The sequence below is a fragment of the Leptopilina heterotoma genome, unplaced genomic scaffold (genome assembly GCF_015476425.1).
Source record: "Leptopilina heterotoma isolate Lh14 unplaced genomic scaffold, ASM1547642v1 Lhet_81, whole genome shotgun sequence".
NCBI lineage: Eukaryota > Metazoa > Arthropoda > Insecta > Hymenoptera > Figitidae > Leptopilina > Leptopilina heterotoma.
The window spans coordinates 5,519,732-5,531,630 of record NW_025111185.1 but is presented as its reverse complement, the minus strand read 5'-3'; the positions used below and the strand labels follow the sequence as shown (position 1 = coordinate 5,531,630).

The 11,899-nt window shown below is 27.7% G+C and overlaps 2 protein-coding genes across 2 annotated transcripts; one reads left to right on the top strand and one right to left on the bottom strand.

The window, feature by feature from the left end:
* Window positions 1-293: 293 nt before the first annotated feature.
* Window positions 294-1,398, bottom strand: LOC122511329. The gene is made up of 2 exons (XM_043626488.1): window positions 904-1,398; window positions 294-825 (listed from the first exon to the last, which is right to left on the bottom strand). Exons 1-2 carry the CDS (start codon window positions 1,396-1,398, stop codon window positions 361-363), a joined length of 960 nt encoding a protein of 319 aa, XP_043482423.1. The 3' UTR covers window positions 294-360.
* A 2,651-nt stretch (window positions 1,399-4,049) lies between these two features.
* On the top strand, window positions 4,050-10,380 carry LOC122511298 (serine/threonine-protein kinase VRK1-like). The gene is made up of 10 exons (XM_043626448.1): window positions 4,050-4,230; window positions 5,053-5,242; window positions 5,331-5,456; window positions 7,996-8,192; window positions 8,266-8,509; window positions 8,572-8,772; window positions 8,844-9,064; window positions 9,352-9,614; window positions 9,686-9,834; window positions 9,927-10,380. The coding sequence occupies exons 2-10, from the start codon at window positions 5,077-5,079 to the stop codon at window positions 9,983-9,985; spliced, it is 1,626 nt and encodes a 541-aa protein (XP_043482383.1). The 5' UTR covers window positions 4,050-4,230; window positions 5,053-5,076; the 3' UTR covers window positions 9,986-10,380.
* The last annotated feature ends 1,519 nt before the right edge of the window (window positions 10,381-11,899 follow it).

The window sequence follows — 11,899 nt, the reverse complement described above, 5'->3', positions numbered from 1 at the left end:
TCGTACAACACTCCTTTTTTACTCCAAATCTCAATCGAATCCTCATGATTGCGCCATCAATATGTCGATTGACAATTTATTTCTGGCTTTTGTTTTTACAGTGTTCATAACACTAAAAACACGCTCTACAGAAGCGTTAGAAAAAGGAAGGCAGAGAATTTTTAATGCTAAACGAGTTAAATCAAAAAATATTGGGTTCCCAGATGAATCCTTAAATTCTGAAACTCCACTCCAAAAATCAATTGAAGATTCAGGAATTTTCTTATTAAAATAGTTTTTCAAGTCAACTAAAACCAGTTGATCCCATTGGGTTTTTAGCATATCGACGTCGACGTTCGGATCTAGAAAGAAGTTATTTAATTATAAATTAGATTTGTGTATATAAGCTTTAAACGTTTTAATTTTTTGTAAATATTTACCGGCTAATTCTAATGGCAATTCAAGAAAATCAACTCTATTTATAGGTTTTAAAGATTCTTCAGGTGTCAAATAGCGAATGTTTTCGAAGAGATGGATATTATTCGGTAAACGATAAGCAAGTTCTTTGCATAAAGACGATAAGTAATTTAAACATCGCTGTTTGACTTCCATTACTCTTTCAACGGGCAATTGGATCCTACCAAGATGAATGGCAAATGAGGCACCACAATCAACAGAATTTAGCGGCAGATAAGCATGTTGATCATTTAATATTTTAACAACATCTCGAAAATCTGCGTGCGACAGAAACTGACCATTTTCATTTATTTTTAAACTTGCTGGTTTAATAATTCTTCTCAATAAAGAAACTAGTAGCACGCGTAAATCAATGAAAAGCTTAGTTACCTAAAAAATACAAATGAAATATATAAAGTTTGATTATAAAATTTTAGAATTAATATTATTATTTATAAAATATTTTACTTCTGTTGAATCCTGTTGAAATTTTAAGTTGGCCTTGCACAATTCAGCCGTTATAGGTTTCAAAAACAGAAGATATAAGAGATTACAATCATCCTGGTACATGTCGCGAAGTTTTCTACTAATTGTGCATTTGTCCCTCGGATTGAGACTGCAAACATGAGTGTCGAAAAGCGTTTTTAATTCTAACCACTGAGAAACTACAACATCAACGGCTTTGCCCCATGCCAACCATCTAGTTGCAGATAGCTGCACTAAATTTTTAGGCATATTGCCATCATTTATAGCCGCATACAAGGCCTGATACTGTAGGCGTCGTAAAGCGCTTTTCGAGAAAAAGTTTCGCGATTCTCGTACTAAAAACTCTAAATCAGCTGGAAGCTGTTCTGCCGCCGTTGATCCACAAAGATGTAAAGAATGACAAGTACATCGAATTAATTGTGCACTTGGTACCAAATCTTTAAAATACTTAAAAAAGCCTTTCTCAACACCAGTCATGTTCGATGCGTTATCGCTGCCAATCCCAATGCAATTTTGTATGTTTAAATTTAGTTCTTTTAAATACGCAACATGTACTGTCAAAAAGTATTTTTCCAGTTGCTTTTTCAACCTCTATAAAAATCCTGAAAAATCTGTGACGATTCTCTTTTGATTTCCACTATAATATCGAATACAAATAGCCAAATATTTTATAACAGATATATCCGTTGATTCGTCAAGTATTAAAGAATAACTTTTATCTCCAATATCATCAATTAATTCAGTTAGCATTGCAGGGGCAATAACATTCACAATTAATTTGGAGCATTTGGTTCTGTGCATTCTTAAATTTTCTAAAGGCGACCCTTTACCCAAAACTTTCAGTAATTCCCCTAAATGGTCTATGCTTCTTACAGCCGAATGTGCGGCAATATATACCGCTAATTTCAAATCCATACTTTTCGCTTCATTGCCAATTACCGGAAAGCCTTTATTTATAAGGGTCGACTGGACATTCGTATTATATTTTAAAGCGTTTGCTTTAAAATATAGTCGCTATCGCGACTGGTCGCGATAGCTTAAAAAATAATCGCATTGCAACACTTTAAGTCGCCCAATTCGCGATAAATCGCCCAATCTGGCAGCACTGTAGGCACGAACTGTAGGTTTGGTCGGTTGGTTAAGTCCAACGCACAATAGGTTCGCGAAAGTCGTTCGCGAACGAGACACATGAGATAGACAAGGACACAAATATATCTCTGTCCTTTTCTAACTCATGCTTTGCGTTCGCGAACGACTTTCGCGAACCTATTGTGCTTAGGCCTTTAGATGTGCTTTTCGTCTAGATCATGTCTAGATCTAGACGGCATGTCGGTCACGTCAATTCCTTAAGTGACAGATTTATTATTAATTACATATTTTCAAAAAATGGACAAAAGGTATGAAAAATTATAAAATATAATAATTTGAATGTTTCAGCAAAGATATATTTTAATTATTCATATGTTCAAAAAGTAGACTAATTTATTTTATCCTTTAAGGTGCTTCTATACCTCCGGTGGATTGGTCAAGCAATCGGCTCGATGAATTTTCATGGTCGGAAAATGTACTTTCATGGCGGGTATTTTTGAATAAGTAAATGTTGAAAAGGTTTTTACTTGAAAATTTATTTAAAAAAATGATTTTATCATAGAAATTCTTTTGAAATTTATGTTAAAAAACATGTTTTATTTTAAAAGTTATCAAATTTTACATAATTCAAAATGTTTTAATTTTCCAAAGAAGTGTAAAAAGCCTAATGTTTTTGAAATGCTAGTACAGACGGTACAGACTGTTTGTTATGAATGTACATAACCTAGCGTTGTGTTGTCTGTTCATTATTATTTAATATAATAATAATAATAATAAAATCATTAAATTTAGAATATAATATCACAAGCACCACAACACAACGCTAGGTTATGTACATTCATAACAAACAGTCTGTACCGTCTGTACTAGCATTTCAAAAACATTAGGCTTTTTACACTTCTTTGGAAAATTAAAACATTTTGAATTAAAATTTGATAACTTTTAAAATAAAACATGTTTTTTAACATAAATTTCAAAAGAATTTCTATGATAAAATCATTTTTTTAAATAAATTTTCAAGTAAAAACTTTTTCAACATTTACTTATTCAAAAATACCCGCCATGAAAGTACATTTTCCGACCGTGAAAATTCATCGAGCCGATTGCTTGACCAATCCACCGGAGGTATAGAAGCACCTTTAGAAAAAAAGACATGAGTGAGAAATCTCGAATTTAAATCGAAAATAATCGAATGTACTCTCGCAGTTATAGCAATGAAAATGAAACATAGAAGGGCACACTCACATTTCCAAATCCCCAAATCTAAAGAAATATAGTACCTTAAAAACTCATACATAGTTAGAAGATGGAGCTAGAGTCGCTCTTTTCAATATCATTATGAAGTGGCAATTTTTATTTTATTAACTTAACTTTAGAGGAACTAAATAAAAATTTAGGTAATTTTAAATGAGTCACAATAAACAATTTAATATTAAATAAAAGGAACAATTTAAATAGAAAAAGAGAAGAAAGTAAAAAAGTCGACCGCGAAGCGGTCGACGAAGCGCTAGTTTAATTAAAATGAATACAAAACTTTTTGAAAAAGTGCAAATAACCGACGCATGAGCATAACGGTAAAGTATGGCGGTTGTGTTCCAGAAATTTCAAATAGAATCTTATTTATTGAAATATTAAATAATTAAAAATGTAAACGAAATTGTACTTATTTATTCAGAATCGTATTTTCTTCAAGTTTTGTTAAATATTGATATTCTCTTTATAATCATTCTTATACATGCGGAAAAAACAGTTCAAATTTTATGAAACAGCTGATTGTCAACCATATTCACAGTGTTGTGAATAATGTGAAGGTAGCTTCTTTGGTAATAAAAATAATTGGAAAATAAATATAATTTTAATAAAAAGCAAAATTTTATGTAAAATTTTAAAAAGATTATTCTTAAATTGTATAGAAAAAAACAGAGTTTAAAATGAAGTTAAAATAAAGAAGAAATGTTTCTTTCAAGCCTGGTTTCTTTTAATTGCGTTCTTTGTTTGCCGTAACTGCCGGCTTCAGTATGTTTCCCAACCCTGACCAGTGATCATATGTGAGTTTTAAGAACACACTCCTACTAAATCTTACCTTTCATAAAATGGCAGAATGAAGCTGATTTGCAAAATGTGATTTAATATCTACTTAAATGTTATGATTTATCGCGTGTGTAGTGTTAAAATTGTGAGTTTTCCATTACTGAATGTTGTTTGATTACAATTACAAAGGTATGACTTTTCTAACATTGGTTTATCGGTATTCTAACTCCAATTAAATGCCGCACATTTACCTTGAATTCGGAATGTTTGAAAACAATATAGTTGACAATGTTATGACTTTTTATTGGCCTGTCAGATAAATTGTCAGAAAAGTGATAATATAAACAAATTTTAAAGATATTGACAAAAACTTAGATCTTGGAGTATTTTTATAGAAAATCGTACTTGCACTTTTAGACTAATTTAAAATGTTAATTAACCGTTGTATGAAGTATTGTAAAAAGCCGATTTTATTGTTTGAATTTTCTAATGTTTTATTACGAAATTTTTTGAAAAAAGCGATTTTTTTCTGAAAATTAAAGCGATTTTATTATTTTTGAGATTTTATGATGCGAAGGAGGTCGGAAAGGAGAGAAACTTGACGTTTCTCGCTCCATTTTGGAGTAGCCATTATGTCACTCTAGACTTCAAAATTAAAGAATCCTTGCAAGCGTTGCTATAATCAGAATTCGGACGGCTTAATTGAGACATCTGTGATTTATTAAATATTTCATGTGTGCAATAAATATTTTCAGGGTCTACTTTCTCGAAAGTACTTATAATGAAAAAAAGTAGCCTTGTTTTTCTTTAACTTTTGTTTACTTATTTTCTTTAAGTTTTAAAAACGTTCAATATCTTTGAATCTGAATAATTTATATATTTAATTGTGCAAATTATCAAAAATCGACTACATACGTAATTTATTGCAAATATTTAAATAAAATATTTCTTAACAAATTTTTAACGTAAAAATATTTTTATAAAATATAATTAATTTTGGAATCTCTTTAGAGTGAATGAATAACCAACAAAATAATGGCACCTCGACGATTAGAAGAAATTCCTATCAAACGAATGGCAGCGTTTGGTTGTCGTTTACCGTCACGTTTACCAAGAGGTGAAATATTGACTGATATTACTCAAAATAAATGGAGAGTAGGAGATCCAATTGGTTGTGGAGGTTTTGGAGACATTTATCTAGGTAATAAGGAAAATTTTGCTTTCTCATTTTTGTAAAAAAATTTTTCCACTGACATAAAAATTATTACTGACTTAATTTTATTATTCAGCCTCTGATGACATTACGAAGCCAGTAGAACACAATTCGAAATATGTTGTTAAAATAGAACCACATAATAATGGACCACTATTTGTGGAAATGAATTTTTATATAAGGGCAGCTCGAAAACCAATGAGTGAGTATAATAATAAATTATAGTAAACTAATAATACAGGGTTGCCACAGGTCAGGGAAATCAGGAAAAAGTCAGGGATTTTTATTAAATTATAATACAAAACCTTCAAATTTTTCTATTTCTCACAATAATTTATTTTTAAATAACTTCATTCTTCAAGAACTATTATTAAATTATTACCTATAAATCATTTAATGAAGTATTTTTTTTGAAAAATTTTAATTTCAATTCTGTTGAAATAAGTTTCAATTTTTAAAATTTTAACGCTATTCTTTGAAAGAATTCAACTATCTTAATAAATATCAAAATTCTTTCGAGAAAATTAATTATTTTTCCACATTTCAATTATCTTTATAAATGAGTAGCATAATTCTTCTACAAAATTCAATTATTTTCAAAAATTTTAATAAAATTCATGGCAAAATTTCAATTATTTTCAAAAAATTTTCTTAATTCAATGATTTTTAATATTCTACTATTTTAATAAAATTTCCCAAAAGAATTCAATTATTAAACAAAAATTTTGATAAAATTCTACACGAACATTAAATTATTTTCCTGCAAATAAAAATTTCATGTGAATTCAATTATTTAAAATAAAATTTTAGAGGTGTGCAAAATTCGAATCGAGAGAAAATTCGATTCGAACTAGCCAATTCGAAAACCAAAGTTTCGAATTTCGAATTGTACAACTCGACTCGATTTACTTTCGATTCAAATCGGCCAATTCAAAATTCGAAGTTTCGACTTTCGAATTGAACAACATACTGCATACATAACATATCACATTATCACATTACGTAGCGATTGGAAAGTCTAACTTCAATTTTCGAATTGGCTGATTCGAATCGAAAGTTTACCGAGTCGAGTTGTGCAATTCGAAATTCGAAACGCCGATTTCTGAATTGACTAGTTCGAATCGAATTATCCCCGATTCGAATTGTCTGTTGTTGAGTCGATTAATGTTCGGTTCGACTCGATTAAATGCATACCTCTATAAAATTTGCATACATTTTTTCCAAAAAATCAAATGTTTTAAAATTTTTGCATTAAATTCTTCGCAGTAATTCAATTATTTTCATACATTTTAAAATTGTTTTCAGGGATTTAGTTATTTTCATAAATAATAAAATCATTCTGAGGAAGTCAATTATTTTCATAAATAACAATATTCACCACAAATATTCAATTATTTTCAAAAGTAATAAAATTCAATTATATTTTCAAAAATTTTTTCTTAATTCAATAATTTGTATATTTATTATATTAATAAAATTTCCCAGAATAATTCAATTATTTAAAAATAATTTTGACAAAATTAATTCTACACGAATATTTTCTAAAATAATGGAAATTTCACAGGAATTCAATTATTAAAAATAGAATTTGCATAAATTGTTTCGAAAAAAATAAATTGTTTGAAACTTTTCTATAAAATTCTTCGCAATAATTCAATTATTTTCATAAATAATAAATCTCATGGCAGAATTTCAATTATTTTTAATACAATTTTAATCGAATTCCTGAAAAAGGTAATTAAATATAATTATTCTTAAAAATTTTATCAAAATTCGCCTAAAGAATTTAATTATTAAAGATTTGTTAATCAAATTCTTTATGAGAATTCAATTTTAAGAAACATTGTATTATTCAAAAAATGATTTATTTTTGTATTTAAATAATTAAATTCTCGTAGAATTTTTTAATCAAAATATGAATAATATGAAATAAATAATAAATATGAATAATAAAAATATAAATTTCTGTTAAAGTTTTAGATAATAATTGAATTTTGTAAAAGTTTCAAATTATGTAGAATCTTTGAAAATTTGAATTTTTCATACTTTTTATTTAAAAATTATATGGAATTAATTTTTTTCAAAGAGCTTAATCGAAATTTTTTAAAATTATTTCAAGTTGTCATTTTCTAATGTATATTTATTTGAAAAATTTCCGAATAATCGAAATTTCGTAAAATTGATTTTTAAAGAAATGAATTTGAAAATTCTGAAAAGAACTTTATCAAAAATTATTAAAAATAATTGATTTAAAGAAGAATTTTAGTTAAAAATTCTAGAAAATAATAATTGAATTGAAATGATCTTTAATTGTTATAAAACAAACATCACTTCGAAGAATCTGAGTGATCCATTTCTTCATGTTTTTTATAATAATATTCTTATAAATTGTTGAATTTCAAAAGGTTTGAATTTGAATCTTTTAAAGAATTTTAATTCCTATGGAAAAATAATAATGATTAAATATTAATTTAAAAATAAAGTTATTGATGTTTTTGAATAATTTTACTTTTAGAGAAATTTGCAAATAAATCTAATAGAAATTTTTTTTTTGAGTATCTAATAATTTTTAGAGTGAATCAGAATATTCTTTAGGGTCAGGGAAAAAGTCAAAAAGTTTTCTGGAAATCAGGGAGAAGTAAGGGAAAAAGAAAATTAATTTTTTGTGGCAACCCTGTAATAGAAAAAAAAATTTAGTAGAAAAGAACTCAATATATTTATGCTATTTAATTGATTTGCAGTTCAAAGTTGGTGTAAGTCATATAGAAAAAGACGTGTTGGAGTTCCAACTTATGAAGGTTCGGGTTCACACATCTATCATGGTCAAAGATACAGATTTCTGGTGATACCTCGTTATGGTGTAGATGTAGGAAAATTATTTGTTTTTCAAGGAAGAAAACTATCAACGAAACAGGTCAATGGACTCGCAGTGCAAATGGTACTTATTATTTTTGTAATTTTGTAATTCCTCTCTGTAAGCAATTATTATAATTGATAATTTCTAATTGCAGTTGGATGCACTTGAGTACATACACAGTCAGGGATATGCACACGCAGACGTCAAGGGTTCCAATATTTTACTCACTACTAATGGATTAGGCTCAGAGGTAGAAAAAGCACAAGCATTTTTAGTTGATTATGGATTAGCGTATCGCTTTCGATGGGGAAATGGAATTCACAAACCATTTGTTCATGATGAGAGACGAGCTCACGAGGGAACTTTAGAATTTACATCTAGAGATGCTCATCACGGAAGTATGTATACTATTTTCTTCATTTATTATTTTAGACATTGTATTAACAATATATAAATTCAGCTCATTCGAGACGAGGGGACTTAGAAACTTTGGGATACAATTTATTACAATGGCTGTGTGGAAAATTACCTTGGGAAAAGGAAAGTGAATTGCAGATGTCAACTGTTAATCCAGAAGAAATTCAAGCACAAAAAGAAATCATTTTTTCCGACGTTTCATTGTCTATACAAAAATTGTTTTCGGGGAAGAGAAAAGCACCAGGTGGGTAAATAAGTGATTTTTGCTAATTATAATTTATAATTGTGTTCTAAACAGTGTTTATTTCTTTTCAGATAACATTATAGAGTACTTTACGTATATTTCTCGTTTAGGGTTTGAAACTAAACCAAATTACACCTATTTGCGCAATCTTTTTTGTCAAGGTTCTGTGCTTGAAGAAAATATTTTGACATTAGTAAACAAAGGTATTACTAATGAGAATCTTTCTCGGTCTAAATTTGACAGTCTTCCGTATCTTAGGGAGAGAAAACCTTGCAGACCCGTAAATGGAGAGGTTTGTTATTTTATTTATTTTTTTTTTTATACAATATTCTTAGGAAGTGTTTTCTTGTTGAAAAAGATTCTTTACTTTTTATATCATATTAGCTTTTAATGTAAAGAATTTCATGGTTTATGATTTTAGTTTCCCGTTCAGTGTTATTTAATATTGCGGAATTGTTTAAACTGTAAACTGAGACTATTATCAATTAAAAACCGGTATTTTTACGAGTCAAGTGCAAAATTATATTTTCATTTAATTTTTGCTCATGATAAAGAAAATGTAAACATTTATGTTTTTAGATTCGAATAACAAGAAATACTCAGCCGATAATTCCGAAGAAAGTAATTGAATTCAGTTGGGAGGAAGTTCTTTCACGACATCCTGACAAGCTGGCCAAAATTAGTGTTTTTCCCCCACCGTTTGCTCTGACGCCACCCCCATCACCTCCTCCGATCTCGCCAACTTCGTCTTTGCCAACATATGCGATGCTCAACGTATTGCAGAGAATGAAGGAGAGACAATCTGGAATTATAAGACATAAAACGTCATCAAAATCATTAGAGTAAATTTGATTTTAAATAGCTAAATTTGTTGATTAACTTTTATTTTTCATAATAATTTTTCCTGTCACAGTAATGAACTGAAACCAAAATGGATGACACCCGCCATGGAGGAAATTGCTCAATTGAGAAAAAGAAATTTGGAATTAGCATCTCAAGAAAAAATTTCCAAATCAAATGATTCAAAAAGACTCACGAGATCTGAAGCTGCAAAATTAAGACGTAATTTTTACAAATATAATAATTACAAATTGCAATTTATTACAAGAGTTTTTTTTGCAATGTATTTATTTAATTCGATAATTATTTTACAGGACTCGAGAGCAAATCGACAGAGAAAATAAATTCAAGAAAAAGAAAGGCTTCTTCTTAAATCTACTTCGTGTTCCACTATCTAAAGATTTTTATGATAACGGAAAGAATTTTCGATGGAGTATTATACTTTATTAGTAAATTTAGCTCTAGGATAGATGAATTTGATGTTCCTCAACAAAGGATAAGAATTTCTCCTTTGCATAAGCGAAGCCTCAGACAAGCATCTCGCCAATTTTAAAAGACTGCTTCGTAATCGACGTTTTTCATAACAAATATTTACGCTTAAAGGCGTGACGAAATAGCTTTTTTCATCACATTATTTAAATGGACTCAAGAAAATTGTATTTCTTCTGTCAAAAATTTTGCGTGGAATTATTTATGATCAAGTGCATATATAGTGAAATTTAAGTGATTTAAAAGCAAGTGAATAAACTATATAAAAAATTTACATTATTTCTTGGCTCGAAGAAGAAAAATTATCAAGTTTCCGACTTATAATTTCACTATAGATATTTTAAATTAATTTTTTCACATTTAGATAAATCTTGGCATACACAAATATTATTGATTAAAAAAAAATAAGTTTTATAAATTAATTTTCACGAGACTTATCATAATTGTGGTAATATTTTTATATGCATATATGTTTTATAGAAATAGATCATTTTTAATTTACCGACTACATATAATTTTTCGTATATTTTCAAATCAAGTAGAAAATTAATTTTTGATGAATATTCTGTAAATCTCATAATAAGATTATTGAATATTTTTTATTTTTTTCAAATGATTTAATGGACCAATATCAGTAATCAAACATTTTTCGCTTTTTTTCCTTTATATAGTTTGCTTTAACAATTTTTTTTGTAAAGGTAATTAATGCCTAATTATACGAAACTAAAATAAATGTAGCAAACATTTTTAATTATATCTATAAATATCATCGATAAATTGTAAATAATATTATAAAGTGAGTTAACTCATTATATATATATATATATATATATATATATATATATATATATATATATATATATATGTCGTCTGTTCAAAAAAGAAATTCATTTTTTCTTTTCGTTTCTTTTTTATATTAGTAGAATATAATTCTTTATATTTTATATAACAATTTTTAATAAGAGTGCAATTCTTCAATTTCTTATAAATAATTCCAGTAGATTTTTAAGAATAAATTATATAAATAATCGAGCGAATTTAATTAATGAATTTTATCTTTGAAGGGACATAAATTTTGTGATAATTTATAAATTAAATTGTATTATTTTTTACGCGTACCTGCGCCTGGTAAGACTAAACTGATGTTGTGCATCGTACAAAAGCATAAATATCCATTAACTATCATTTAGCGTATAGTGTCAATCAAGAACAAATTAATCATTACATTTCAATCATTAACTTAATTTTCGTAATGACATTCTTTTGTATAATATTGTTTATTGTAGATATAAGTATTCCTTCGTAGGAAATATGAATAATTAAAAAAATATACTGGAATTGGGATTTTATTTATTATTCAAAGTTGTGAAAAAAAACTACTACCATACGATTTATTAACAATTTTATTCAATATTATTTATTATTATTTATTGCAAAATAGTTTTTTATTTATTTACATTTAAAATCTTTTATTTATTAAATATTACATTTAATTCTTAAACTTTTTCATAGTAAATTCAAATATTTAGGAAATTGGCGCGCTTTTTTTAAATGACCGTTGTGTGTCACGTGACTGAAACATTTCTTAATTTTTGTTATGTTCCCGCCATTGTTCATTGTTGTTGCGGTTGTTGCATGCCTGTTAATAAACAACCATTAAAAATAAAATATTATTAATAATTCCGTCGTTTAAACCGTTTAAACAAATCTTGGTAAAAATATTCATGAAAGTGGTGATTTTTATAGAGAAGAATATGTTTTCGAAAATATCCAGGTTACCAACGCTGGGAACAGCGTT

Coding starts and splice junctions, on each gene's coding strand:
- LOC122511329 (XM_043626488.1), bottom strand. CDS start 1,398: ATGACTGGTGTTGAGAAAGGCTTTTTTAAGTATTTTAAAGATTTGGTA. Junction 826..903: donor TTCAACAGGATTCAACAGAA/GTAAAATATTTT, acceptor TGTATTTTTTAG/GTAACTAAGCTTTTCATTGA.
- LOC122511298 (XM_043626448.1), top strand. CDS start 5,077: ATGGCACCTCGACGATTAGAAGAAATTCCTATCAAACGAATGGCAGCG. Junction 8,773..8,843: donor GGGGAAGAGAAAAGCACCAG/GTGGGTAAATAA, acceptor ATTTCTTTTCAG/ATAACATTATAGAGTACTTT. Junction 9,065..9,351: donor GCAGACCCGTAAATGGAGAG/GTTTGTTATTTT, acceptor TTATGTTTTTAG/ATTCGAATAACAAGAAATAC.